Raw genomic sequence first — 14,822 nt, 5'->3', positions numbered from 1 at the left:
TTTTTTTTTTTACAGTCGCTTCTTGTTTACGACAATAGCAGAAGAATCTCTAATGCAGAAGTATCACTGTATAGGAGAAATGTTATTTTACATTTGGTCCACCAAGAATAATTTTGGACTTAACAGTGCTCTGGCTGTCCTTACATACTTATATGTTCTTAATGTGTCAGCCTTAATCTGATGTAATATACAACTATATTAGCTCCTACAACAAAAGTCACTTATTGATAGTGGGAAAAATAAAATGAAATCATTTTTTTACACCTTAAAGTGTTTCCAATAATTTTTAGGCAATAATGACTGTTGTTGAATATATCAGTAGGGCTGGACAATATAGCAAAACATGATCACAATATTTTTCCCCATATTGATCTCAATCTATCATAGTGTCCTAGGAATGCATGAAAGCCAAAGGAAGATGCTTCATTTGCTAAACACAGGATTTTAAATATAACTGTCTTTACTGTGTGGTCACATTAGTATAGATTTATAAATGCACAGGGGGTACATGATTGCAATGTTTTGTCTGTGCTGTTCAAAATGAGGAATTTTCTTTTTTTACAAGGGGCCCTGAATGCATCATGAATGCTGTCTGTTATCAAATTCTCTGCAGAGTTTTTTTGTTTGTTAGTTTGTTTGGTTAGTTTTTTTCCCCACTATGTGAAGATTTAACTACACAAAACTAATCTGCCACTAGTGCTTTGTGGGTGTTGCCTTTTGTTTTTTGTCTGTACCTGTATCAAGAAAAAATATTAAAATCCTATTGTTAATGGCCAAATGTTTTTAGTTGCAATAATGTTTTGAGATCGTTATACAACCCAGCCCTATAAGGAGGTTATTGATTGAGTGACTGATTGATTGATTGATTGATTGGCTGTAATTCTACTTAACTCTTACAAATTTGGGGGGAAACCCTGACCTGTCCAAAAACAATTTACACAGATTTTCAGCTATTTTCTAAATTCTAAGTTTGTAGATCATTATTCCAGAACCCATATCAGTGTGTTGTGTTTCTGTGTTTTTGCATGAGAACAGGTGTCTGCATGTTTGTCTGTGTACGAGTGTGACGCTCCAAGGAGCCTCTGCTAGCTGCTGCAGCATCATCCAGATGCTGCCTCCCTGCCTCCATATAACCTCCTCTGGGTCAGCTGTCAGCACACACGACTAGATCAGAACAGAACAATGCCAGTGCGACAGCCTCCATTCTCTTTTGCTGGGGCCATGTGGAAAAGAGCGACCTTCAGCTGCAGAGTTTATGAAGGCGCTTCTGAATAGCACAGTACAAAGACCTGCATCTCTGCAGTCCAAAGCCCAGCGCCCTCATCGTGTGTCTGTTTCAAAGCCCTCAAAAGATTTGCGGGTGAATCATCAAGGGAATGATTTTTCTTCCCAGCCATTCAAGCCTTTGATGGGCAGATGAGCTTTCGTTTGTGGGTAAACTGGCTGTGTTTCTCCTTTCCCACGATACTTCAGTGCTTTGCTCTTATTCCCTTATATTGCTTCTCGGGTTTGGTTCATAAAATCCATTTTTATCAGCAGTTTCCCATTTTTATTAGCTGTGTGTTGTCGCACTGTAATGCACAGGTATTGTTATCTTTACTGAGTAGATATTAGCTGTGAGACAACACTCTAATATCACCACATGTGTACAGACGCCCCTGCTCTGTATACTCTGTTTTGATTACAGATGCCACCACCTTGTACTCGACAACAAAGGTCTATTCAGTGATTTAATTTGTGAACGTTCTGTTTGTGACACAAGGACCACTCAGACATGGTGACACTGTCCCACCACAAAATTGTGACAGTCACTCCTCAGTACCAACAAGCCTTCACACAACACAAATAAACCTGCACCCTCAACCACTGCAGGAATTGGTGTCTCCACTCAGAGATTACTTATGCCACCACTCCACATGCATCCTTCCCCTCTTTTTTCTCCTTCACATCCTCACTCACACAGTCACCTCTGTCTTGCTGTTGGTCACAAAGTAGGGCTGTGTGGGAAGGAAGTGTTGGCTGTGGCTCTGCCCTCTCGTTCCGTGAAGCTGGTTCGGCTCCAGCACGGTACACTGAGGCCTCTTGTGCCCGTAGGTCTTCCGCCGGCCCACTGTCTCGGTCCCATCCCAGCCCTTCAGCCCCAGCCCCATTGCATGCCCTGCTGCAATGGTGTTGGAACTGTATGCCAATGGGCGGCCCATTGTAGCCGAGGTGGAGCCAATGGCCATATCAGCGGCCCTAGAGATGCCCAGGGACGTGCCACCTGGCATGGTCCCTGCCATGTGCGCCAGGGAGGTCGCCCCCAGTCCTGGTGGCTTGCTACTGTGGCTATGAGCATGAGTGTGTGCACTATGAGAGCCGTGGGCAGCGTGGCCGTGGCTGCTTTTGGGTTTCTGGCCGTTGGGCTTCAGTCCACTTCCCCCAGTGCCCGCTATGTGCCGTTCTGTTGGGAGGGTGGAGACGGAGGAAATGCTGGGCATCTCAGTGATATAGGTAGCCACTGGCTCTGGAGTCAGTGGACCCAGTGAGGTCATTGGGGTCATGGAGGTCATAGGAGTCATGGAGGTCATAGGGGTGAGGGAGGTCATGGGCGTCATTGAGGTCATGGGTGTCATAGATGTCATCGGCGTCATAGATGTCATTGGGGTCATCTGGGTGATGGTGGGGTTTATGGGGTTGGAGGTCATGGGGTTAGAAGCCATGGGGTTTGTGGTCATTGGGGGAGTCATCGACGTTATGTTGCCCATGGAGGGTCTGGAGTTGCCCATTGGCTGCAGAGGAAGGCCACCTTTCGTCGGTAGCTCCACCATCAGCCGTCGCTTGTTGTAGAGTTCACCGTTGTATTTGGCAGCTGAGAGAACAAACAGAAAAATAATAAACATGTTTAGGTAATATAAGAGAGCTGCTGCAGTGCGTGGCTAAATTGTAGGAATAAATCCAAAATATTTGAAGTAAAAAGTGTAAAATTTTCCTCTAGGATGTAGCGGAGAAAAAAATTTAAGTTGTGTAACAGTTGAGTAACAGCAAGTAGTTACTTCAGTGTTATTTGTAATTTAGGCAGCTCAAAGTCAGTTGTGGAGAAACAATATCATCACATCATCTGTTTGGACACAGAGGAAGGAAACATGTGACTCATAAAACAGAAATGCAAATAGTTGAAAAACAAACTGAGAAACAAAAGCATGTACACCAGCAAAAGTTTGGATAGAAACCATCCTGTCCCTTTTTTACTCCCACATTCTGAAAAGGTCACATAACAAACTCGTCTTATATTTTAACTTTGTTAGTCAGCCTGTTCTCATCCAAGTGACCAACCTGGCTGTGAGGGCTACTGTAAACGCCTGCATACAGAGACCTGTCGTGCCTCTGGAGGAGTAAAATCAAAAGGAGAGCCCAGATTGTCTCATCCACCTCGCCTCTTCCTCCCATATGAAGCCAAAAAAAACATCTTATTTCTGGAGCCACTATGATAAAAAAGAGAAGTAAGATCTGATCGAGACATCTGTTTAAAATCAAGATTGCTGTGGTTTCAATGTGGCTAGTTCTCAAGAAGGTAGGGATGAAGACATGAAGGTTGAAAAAAAAACCTTTATTAAAACGTCACAAGAGAAATGAGTTTATAGGGTTTAAGGGGACACGTGCCCTATTTTAATGTGCCTTTGTGTTGCAGCACCTCTGTGTTTCTCTAGATTTCTTAACATGCTTGTTTGTTTCTTTTCTCTCTGAAGAGTCAGGTTCAATGCCTCGCTCTCTGTCAGTCACTGTCACTAAGTCACAGTTTCTGTTATCACAGAGAAATGTGACCTTTTTTGCCGTCGCTCACAATCGAGTCATTACTCTTTAGGCCTTGTTGCCTCCACGTCCTTGAAGATAAAGTTAACACACTCAGTGAGTTTGCTTTGCCGCTGTAACTATAAATCTACTTTATCGCTCTGTGAACGGGCGAGAGAAACGAGCGAACGGCTGCATGAAGGGATAGCAGGGAAGTAGCGGGTGGGGGGTTGAGGGAGGGAGGAAGAGCGCCGTCTCACCCGCCGAGCTGCTGCTAGACCGCCCCTGGGGATCAAACTTGCTCAGGCGACAGGTGAATCAATCCGATGGCAGTCGGCTCAACAGTGCACATATCCAGCGGCGTACGTGAGTAGAAATGGAAAACACCGCTGTTCCTCAGTGTGGGCTTTGCATGCCTCTGACTGTGAAAGGCCAGTTTCCCACTGAGATTAACATTATGCATCAGGAAGGAATCAGACCCAGCTTTTCTGAAGAGCCCCATCATCAATAACATGAAGACTTCACTAAGATTATTCTAGTTTCACAGACTATTTTGTATTAGCCAGCTCTCTGCCACCAAGGTGATGGTTTTATTTAACCATAATCCTACAGAACACAGAGGTGTTTGATTGTCTATGTTTTATTCTTTCAATTAAATAATGTGTGTTCCCATTGATTGATATGATGGTTTGCCCATATGGTAAAAATACCAACTTATCAGGGTCCAGGAGAACTCCAAAGCACCAATGTGTATTTATGCAGTGTACTTAGACCAGAGGTCTGCAGAAAAAAAAAAAGCAATATTTCTCCAGGACCCAAACATACCCAAACAAATAAAACATTTCTGTAGCATGTAAAATCTTGTTTTTTTTGTTCTTAAACCTTCATAGTCAAACTTAAGAAACAAAATAGACTGAATGTGAGCCATGGCTAGAAAGATAATGCTACAATTGGGTTCTGATGCTGACAACTAATGTTAGCAAGAAACATAATAGTTACCATCTAAATGATTAAAAGTTAACCCACTGTATTATCCATGTAGGGAAACTCAGTCTCTGCATTTTACTGATCACAATACACAATGCACCTAGCATTAGCGGGTAGCATTAGCACTTTGCACATGAGGAACAGTGCCATTAAAGGTGCTTGTGGATCAGCTCCAGATCTTCATCAGCAAGTGGTGAAGGGCCCAGACAGGAGAATTCACCTACATGTAGCTGTTTTTATGGTGGGAGAAACAGGAGGATCCACAGGAAAACAGGCAAACTCAATAGTAGAAGTGCCACCCATTTCACCATTGCACTGGCCACACAGAAACAAAGACATAAACATTTAAAATGCTAACCTGTGAGGAAATTCAACTAACTTTTTCACAATTTGTACAGTGTTTTGAACAATAACTTTTTCTAGTCCAGTAGTTTAAGTAATAATACCACAGATAATCTCTAGGCAGATCCCTGTCCTACTCAGAAATTGCCTTAGTTCTGTGTTCAGGGGACAGGTTTGTTCTTTACTTTCATTAAAAATGAGGGGCTGGATTCTTTAGCAGGAGGACAGATAATATGAAGATATTCAGTGATGACCCACAATGTTAGCTGTAATCTGTACCTGCTCCTCTGCTAAATATCCAGTAACACTGGCCAAAGTGAACATCCGTCCATAACATGTGCTCTTACAGAAAATGCAAATTGCTGCTTGTGATTTGTGTATCAAACACACTGCAGAATTTAACATCTCACAGTCACGAGTATTTTAAGAGTATCGCTTCTTGTTGTGCCAGCCTAATAAACAAAGAAGCCTGAAAATTTCTATTTGTGTCTCAGACTCATTTGCATGTAAAGAGGATTCTGGAAGATTAAATCACAGCTGCAGTGTGAGGATATATGGTTGCAATCTACATTCTAATCAAAAAACTTAGGTTTTCTTTTCTTTTTTTTTTTTTTTTTTTTTAAATAATTTCATATGGATAAAGATGTTTTGTTAAGAGGGATTTGAGCAACAGATGGAGTTTGTGGTGGTTGTATTCAGTGACACAAACAGTGAGGACATTGCACACCTCTAAGATTTGTATAGAGCAGCTGTGCAATGACAAACTGTATGAATGTGAGTAGGACGATGCAGGACAGGAACTAAATTCATCAAAAACAGAACAAAAGTTTAAAACTTCCAGCCCCAGCAGTACAATTTAACAAGTTAGATTTCATGAACGGTCAGGATTTACTCTCTGGACTAGGGTTGTCAGGCTCATTTTAGTTCAGGGGCCACATCCAGCCCAATGTGATCCCAAGTGGGCCAGACCAATAAAATAATACTATAATGACCTATAAACAATGTCAATTCCACTCTGAGTGAAAAAGTTTAAATTACAGTTAGGATATTAAAGAAAATGTTTACATCTACAAACTATCCTTAAAAAAAAAAAAGTGAATAGCATGAACAACCTGAAATTTCTTAAGAAAAATAAGTGTAATTTTAATAATATTAGGCCTCAGTTTATCATTTTCACACATTCATTACAACCAGTGGTGTGGTCCATGGAGAAGTGGATATTCTCTGAATTTTTGCCTTTTTTTTTTTTTTTTTTTAAGTAGTCCAGAAAAATGCTGTTTTAGAATCAGTGACATGTAAGACTACTCTATTTAGTTCACCAAAAAATCCATTAGTGGTATTTACTCCACTATTATGAAATTATCATAACTTGATCCAGAGCAGTTTGTAGGTTTTACTGGTCACACAAGCAGCTGCATGAATGTAAATGTATTCAACATGAGGGAAACATAGGATAATGTTAGCCTTTTATTAAGTTTACCTTTCATAACATTAGCCTTTTATAACATTAGCCTTTCATAACATTAGTCTACTCGCATAGTTGAACTATTGGTGACACCATCTCTTCTCCTCTAAATGTGCAGTCGTATGACCAGTAGTTTAAAACAGTGGCTCATTTGGAAACCACCCTAAAACTTACCTCAAATTTATGTATTCCATGAAAGTAGGTTCTCTCAATATGTGTCACTCATTTGAAAGACGTTTATTCAGCCTTTTGTGTTCATATTTCCAATAATCACTCATCTTTCAATGAGACATGCAGTCAACTGGGGTGGTACTGGCACCTGAGGTGTCCAATCAGATTCCAGAGGTGGCCAGCACTAGTTAGCAATATTTTCCTTGGAGTGACCCACGCTACTGTGCCTCTGATTGGCTCATCAGTCCTCATGCTAAAGTTAACCAATCTAATCACTGACAGCAGTGAGTACCAGCCAATTAGAGGCAGAGTAGGGCGGGTCATGGCTTCACCATCCTAGGGGAAGAAATGGGAAATTTGGCTCAGATACAACAGAACGGTGCACATTAGGGTGATTTAGAAGTGGGTATACCCAATAATGAGTGAAAAATAAGTGGGTGTACTCTGTATACCGCCGTATACCCTGGACTACACCACTGATTACAACTTAGATATCACAGTGGGTCTACAAATACACAAAACATTTAGTAACAGACAGACTATTGTTAAATTGCACTTACTTCTCTTAAGACATTGCAAATTGTTATTCTTATTTTTTGTGAAAGGATAGTTTGTAAATGTAAACATTTTTATGTAATTTTTTTTTTTTTTTTTACACTAAAACAAAGAGAAGAACTTGTCATTGTCAGTATTTATATGTTATTATGATATTATTTTACTGATCTCACACACTTGAGATTGGATTAGGCTGAATGTGGAACCTGGGCTAAAATGATGATAATATCCTCAGTGTAATTTTTGCATTTCACAAATTCCTCCCACAGGCCGAATTGGACACTTTGGCAGGCTTTGATATGTGCGACACCTGTGCTCCAGACCATCCTTGAAAGCTAACTTGTTAAGTTGTACTGCAGGAATGTGGCTGCCTCCTTGGGGTTTATGGCAGTTGTTGATCTGTGGGGCATAAGTGCATGAGATACGGCCCATAATTGGTGGTTTTTGTACTCGTAGAGGACAGGCAGGATCCTCCTTGAGGGTCACAGCTACAGGTCCGTATCCAGGGACCTTTATTATTAGTTGGTTTGTTCCTTGGCTGTGGTTAAAATTCGATAAAGTGACCTTATATAGATGCACAGAGGGACAGTGGAGATGGCTATTGATTGACAGAAGTGTGGCTTATCAGCTGGATGGGAGACCATTGGGAAAGTGGCAGAGGCAATTAAAGAAAAGTGGGAAGAAAAGGCTGGAGGGAGGGAGGGAGGAGACAGTGGCTTTTTTAGATGTACAGTTTTAGTTCTCATGGGGTAAACAAGCTGTGTAAACTGCACACTGTATGGCGAAGGAGAAGAGAAAAAAAAAGTCCATTAATGTTGCTCAAGATTAGCAGAAATTGCACAAAGGTGACTTCACAAAGTGCCACCGCTGGCATTTTGTTTGTTGCTATTTATCCCTTTCCCCTCCTTTACTCCATGTGCACACATTTTCTGCATGACATTTCCATCATTTCCTCTCAGTAATGGCCATTTGCTTCCTGGATTCCAGGACTCATGCTGTGTATATCTCTGGACAGTTTTCCAATCATTTCATAGGAGCCTCTTTGAATACCACTTGTGGAATGGAAATCTGTCAGTCAAGTGTGAGCCTGGGGGAGGAGGCCAACCTTCAATTACAGAAATGGAATCAGATATGAGCTGCTATGAGGGAGGATCGAGATTAGCAGCCCAATGATTCTTTAAGGAGAAATATGGAGCATTATGGGTTGAAGGAGAGAGAGAGAGAGAGAGAGAGAGAGAGAGAGAGAGAGAGAGAGAGAGAGAGAGAGAGAGAGAGAGAGAGAGAGCCAGAGGAGGAAGGACAAAAGAAGAAAAAGAGCCAAAAAAAAAGGGAAAATGCAGAGGTGAGGGCAGGAAGCGGATGATAAAGGCGGCAGTATGGGAGGATGAGAAAGTGAAAATGGGAAATGCAGAATGGTGGGAGGGGGAGAAAAGGTGAGAGAAAATGAAAGCGAGATGAAGAGAGGGAGTAACCCGAAGGAGGAGGATGAGGGAGTGGAAAACTGACATTAAAGGTCAGAAGAGCAAACTGGAGGAAAGAAAACTCTTCAAATGTTGAAGGACTTTTAAAATACTGTATAAAGATACAGAGAGGACAAAATGAGTTCAACTGCAGAACGGAGAGAAAGTGACAGACGTGTTAAAAGGTTTAAATGTAATTTTTTACAATATATCGGAGCCCGGGAACCAGCTCGACCTTTGGAGAGAGAGAGAAATGTAGAAAATGTTCTACATTGTAAATGGGAGTTGTGCACATTCTATCCCATTAACCGGAGTGTGTGTACACTTCACTTGACTTTCAGCCATTTACCAGCGCATACCCTTTTTAGACTTTAAATATTATGCCCTCCAGACCTTCACTGCTTTCAGGACTTGTCCAATATAAAACTCCACTAGCAGAGGAGTAAAAGTGCTTCAGAACAGCAACATAAACTAAACTTTTGTTAAAATTTTGAGTGCAAAAGGTGTATTTCAAAAGATCAGTGTGTCAGATTAAGGGGGATTTGGCTCATTGTTCACATCATACTACAACTTTTTTTTTTTTTTTTTTATCAAGTCACAAGAAATTAATGCTTCCATTAGATGTTCCTGTAAACTAAAGATGCAAACATTATCAATATGTATATGTATATTTAAAAAATCAAACAGTATATCAAGATGTCTGTAAAATTCATTGTATGATATTTATGATATCTAGTGGTGGAGTTACAATTGAAACTGCCCAAACACCATTCTACCCTCATCAGGCTCAGTCTAAGGAAAAGGAAACACAGTAGTTCATATTGTCATGTGATAAAACACATAAAAATAGGATTTTTCATTTCACTACAATTTCTTTAGATTGGATTAGATTAGATAAAATTAGATTAGATTAGATTAGTGCTAGAAAAAATGTGCATACATAAAGACTGTGTAAAAGACAAAACAATATAAAAATAATAATAATAATAGTAATAAGTAATAAAACTGATGATTATGCACACATTTACAGCCGAGTAGAATTTACACAGGAACTTTATCTGCTTCTCTTGTTTTTCAAATGTGTCTCAGAAACGCTCGATATCAATGGGGAATTCAACAGTGTGGGCTACTGATACGAGAATATATCGAGGAATTTGTGCTGGAAAACAAATAATAGACAGCTGACCAGAATGACATAGCCATAAAATTAAGTGCATGCTTACGCAATTTTAGTGTAAATGTAATTCATATCTTTATTGTAAATTCAACAGTGCAATTCTGCCCATTAATTTCCTGAAGTGTTAGGGAAAGTTCATCTTACTTTGCTGTTTCAAAGCAATCACCCCTGACCTCTGGTAATTAGGAATAATTATTGAATCTGTACTATTTCTGTGATTTATAATGTAAAAATGAGACTGACAATAATTAAGTTTATTTCCACAAACACAGAGGTCCTGTGATTATAAAATATGAGTAACGTCTCTGTGGTTTGGTGGGACTTGTAGCATTTTTTGTTTCCTCTGTGCATTTATTCAGCCTGTTTCTGGGTCAAGGATGATGGAGGCTGTGCTGGTGATGATAAATAAAAGTCTTAAAATATTGAAATAAATAAATATATAGCATAGGTATTCACTGAAAGAGCAAACCTAAATCCTTCAGAAGCAACATCTCAAAAGATGATGAGATGACATCTGCAGTACAAAAGGTTTTTTTCTGTCTTTTAGCTGATGTCAAGCAGTGAACCTGCCACTGACATCAGAACTGAGGAATAATGTCAGGAAATATGACTTTGCTTATCCTGTGTGACTGCATTATATGAAACACTGGCATTAAGGGTTAATTTTCAAACCACTGGAGGTCCCCAGGTTATACTAGTCGTGTGTGAATAGGACTTAGGCCGGGTAAAATCCTGGATTTTATAAATCCACCACTCACCACAACCAGTTCTGTTGAGTAGTGAGTCCTTCAGTGATAAATTACATTTACATTACACATATCTGAAATGAAGAAATGTACTTCTGGTTAAAAAAATATATATAACTTTGAGATTCTACTGTACGTATCAGTAGGTTACAGAAACGTACGTGGCAAGATTTTCGTTTGCCACTGCATTGGTGTTGTCCTTTTTCTCCCTCAACCTGCCTCATCTATTTTCACCACTAGCTTTTTCTACATTTCCCCAGAGCATGTGTTCTATCCATCTGTTGGTTTAATGTCTGGGAGATGAAAGGAAATTGTAGCCTAACATCATAGTGTAACGTTTTCCAGTCGAGAAACACCGCAGTTGCATCCACTTAGTCAAATTCCAGCGTGTCTTGTGGCTGAACTCGGATCAAATGAAGCTCCTAACAGTGAGAAAATTTGGTAATGCTGTCTCTTCTCTGTCTCCCTCTCCTGAGTTCCTTCTCTCATTTTTGGATAGCGGTGCAAAATCCCGAGAGTCTTTGTTCTTCAGTCTTCAGGGAGAGACATAAAGATACTTCCTGCCTCTTTTGTGCAATCAAACAGCGTTGTATCTGTGCTGAAAATACCTCGCTATTGTCTCATGTCTATATTTGTCTACTTATCTGGGAAATTATAAAAATATGCTCAGCAGACAATACAGATGCTAGGGACTCAGAATGACAGCGTTAATCACCAGTAGGTGTTTTTGTGTATCCAGGTCCACTTATCATTACCATTTATCTTTGCTTAAATTTTCTGGCAGTTATATAAACCACTACTGTGATTACACAACAGGAAAAAAAATCACCAGTCTTCATGTTTCCAGGGCATAAATCACTATTCAGCATAAACAAGCATGTTAATCTATTATTATCACACGTCTGGGGGATGAATCAGGGCCCTTCAAATGCAGTGTGATATAAGGAAGGACATTTACATTCATAACAGGAAGTTGATTTACATTTTCCATCCAAGTCAAATATGTTACCTTCTGCTGCTTGGGATGCTGAAGAGGCCTTTAAAAACACAAGTTATGCTGATTATTTTTTCTGATAAAAGGGCAGGCAAATAGCATCATGTAACTGTTTGTACAGATCTATGATGTGTTTGTGGATAATATCTGGTGTGAGTGAGCTGAATACCAAATCATGTGAGGGCAGTGTAGGCCTACCTGTCCAGCATAAACAAGCTGAGGGACTCGCACTGAGAAATTCACAAGTCAATCTCAAATGAATTCAGGTTATGAAATAGTGATGTTTCTGCCAATAACACATGAAGACAGTGAGGCAAATGCAAATCAGGTGCACTGAGCTCATTGAATTCAGTGGCATGCATTAAGCTGTCAAAACAGCTTGATAAGCAAGCTGTTTTGTGTCTTCCAGCAGGTCCACTTTGGGAGCGCAATCAATAACATCTGTCATATCTTGGTTGCAAGAGTGCTATAGTTAAGTCAAGTCGATCCTGTGAACCCCTGGAAAACAAACCAAAATGTACAGCAAAACAGCAGCTGAGTCATGAGTGGGGGTAACATTTTAGCCTCATAATTTAAAGAGAATAGTGACATGTTAAACTATGTGGAATACATACACGGTTGGCCATTAAGTTGGAATAATTTTGTTCAATAATTTTGACACATTCTTTCTTCACTTTTTATTCCAATTTATACACATCAGCAATCACTTTTGACCAGGTGTAATAATTATATAGTGAGTCCTTGTTACACTCAAGAATAAATCACATTGTCACATCATTTCCTAAGAAGATATAAAAATATTTTATTTTGACCTCATGGGCAACGGTGTATTTGTCAAACACATTCAATAAATTATCATTATGAATTATGACAGATGGACAGGCAATAGATCGAAAACATTAATGTTTCATTAAATCCTATTAGAAATTCCAGCTTGTTAGGCTCCACATTGATCCATCCCAGCTACATCTACACCAGGGTGTTTTCATTTTACAACTATTTTGTCGACACAAGAAATGTAGCAAAGTTTCAAAAATAATGTGTAAACATTCATACACACGAGAAATGCACATCATATGATGGGGTCATCGGAAAATATAGGAATGATGGCAAATAGCTTGAATAATTGCTGGTCTGTTGTGGAGTTTGTCAGTAGTATTATGATTAAAAGCAGAATTTAAATGTACACATTTTACAACAATATGTAAAGTTAGAGACAAATTAGCTGTAGAAGGACATTTACCAAATGACAGATAAATACACCTTTTATAAATATGCCAATTATAATTTTTTATATGTATATGTAAAACAAAAACATGGATTATAATCCCCTAACAGTAAAACTTCAAGAGTGTAACAAACAGCATAACAATTCAACAAACTTAAGATGTGAAAGTTGTTTGCACCGCCAACATTTATGCCACTTGCAGAAAACTGAAGTAAATGAAGTACATACTAACAGACTTCAAGGACAGTGAAAAAAGAAAATGTTAAGCAATGATTGTAGTTTCACCTGATTTAAATCTTTGATTTGAGGCATTTTAGCCAAAACTATCATATAATAAATGAATATTTTGAATTTTTGACCATTTCAGGTTCTGAGGAATACCTGACTAGATAATGCAAGTCATTTGTTACAGATATGTGGCTCACTTTAGAGCAAATATGAGTCAGTAAATCATAGGGACCCAAAAGTTGTTGTATAAAAGAATGATCGATAAATCAAAAACAGCTCCTGTTGTCATTTTATTCTGCCAAGTCAGGATGCATCAGACAGTGACTTAACCAATAACAAAGATCCGGGAAAGCCCAAGATCCATTGCAACGATGAGGCATCCTTTAAAAAAAACACAAACACTATGCAGCAGCTACATGGACTTTGCTGCCTATCTCAAACTGTAAATGCTACAAAGATAATAAAAGGCATTGACAGACACTCACCCACGGCCTTTAGGGAAGCGTACTTGTTGAGATCCTTGTTTTGCTGTTGCTGCTGCTGCTGTTGTTGTTGCTGCTGCTGCTCGTAGACGTGAGCCAGCTGGCTGAGTGCAGGGTAAGGGTGCTGCTGGCCCATGTTCAAGGCCGGTCCCACGTTGTTATTGATCTGGCCTCCTTCTGTGGACACAAGGACACACAGCAGGAAGGTTAGAGTCAGGTCTAGGGGGGTGCATAGTGCAGCTCAATAAGGAACCCCTCACCTGTGTCTTTTTTTTTTTTTTTTTTTTACATGACTTTACTGGTGCAGAATGCCCTCCACAGTTCTGAGAACTCAGAAACATCCACATACATCCATGTCTGTACATCACCTGCTGGACTTGTGCCATCATCTGCAGCTGCTGCCTATTACATGTCAAGCTGCCTAATACACTTTGGAACTGAATCCAGAGGGGACTGCGCTGATATGTAGCATCTGCAGTTCATTACATGACATTTAACATTTATTTCACAGTCCATTCCACTACACTTATATGTGTGTGATCCTGAAATGCAGATTCTAAAACAGATAGTTCTGACTCTTGATTCTGAATGACTAAGTTGTGTTCAAAACCGCAGTGAAATATTCTATAATCCCACACTTACACAGAACATTCCATCAGTAATATTACACCAACCATATAAATTTAAAATGCTCAAGGGAAGAGATGGACAGGATTAAGGAAGACGGTGGATTATATTAGCAAAAAAGGGAGGAAGCTGCAACCGTTTAATGAACTGAGTGGCCCATGTACACAAACTGATAGCTGCTGCCTAGAGGGAAGAGGAATAATGTAAGCAATAATGTATTGCAAATGGGTACAAATGTAAATATCCCTGCAAGGTAACTCTCGCTCAAGTTCAAATGATACAAGAAGCTTGAGCAACATCCTCCCTTTTGGCGGTGTGCATTCAAAACCCACCTTTTCAGAGTCAAACAGCCTCGGTAGGTGAAGAGAAGTGCTAACCTAATTGATCACTCCAGAATTATGCACAATGCGGTGTTTGCCCAGATAAATATTGATAATTGGTGTGATTCTTAGAAATCTTTCCAATAAATGCTGCATCACTTGGTGGTAGAATTTTATTTATTAATACATTACTGCATTTTTTTTTTTACTGTGTTTTTATTTTATATAACCTTGATAGTTATATATAATAACAGTCTTATAAAAGCAAT

The 14,822-nt window shown here is 39.6% G+C and overlaps 1 protein-coding gene across 1 annotated transcript in view; it reads right to left on the bottom strand.

Moving 5' to 3' along the window:
- LOC115410461 (protein shisa-9B-like) overlaps positions 1–14,822 on the bottom strand; it is a 41,174-nt gene continuing 26,352 nt past the window's right edge. The window contains exons 2-3 of the mRNA XM_030122116.1: positions 13,610–13,783; positions 1–2,851 (exon numbers count right to left, since the gene is read on the bottom strand). Coding sequence (XP_029977976.1) covers positions 1,956–2,851; positions 13,610–13,742 — 1,029 coding nt within the window. The 5' untranslated portion in view covers positions 13,743–13,783 and the 3' untranslated portion in view covers positions 1–1,955. The remainder of the gene's footprint in view (positions 2,852–13,609; positions 13,784–14,822) is intronic.

The sequence above is a fragment of the Sphaeramia orbicularis genome, chromosome 19 (genome assembly GCF_902148855.1).
Source record: "Sphaeramia orbicularis chromosome 19, fSphaOr1.1, whole genome shotgun sequence".
Lineage (NCBI taxonomy): Eukaryota > Metazoa > Chordata > Actinopteri > Kurtiformes > Apogonidae > Sphaeramia > Sphaeramia orbicularis.
Note: the sequence above shows the minus strand (reverse complement) of the source record. Positions and strands in the feature narration are given on the sequence as shown.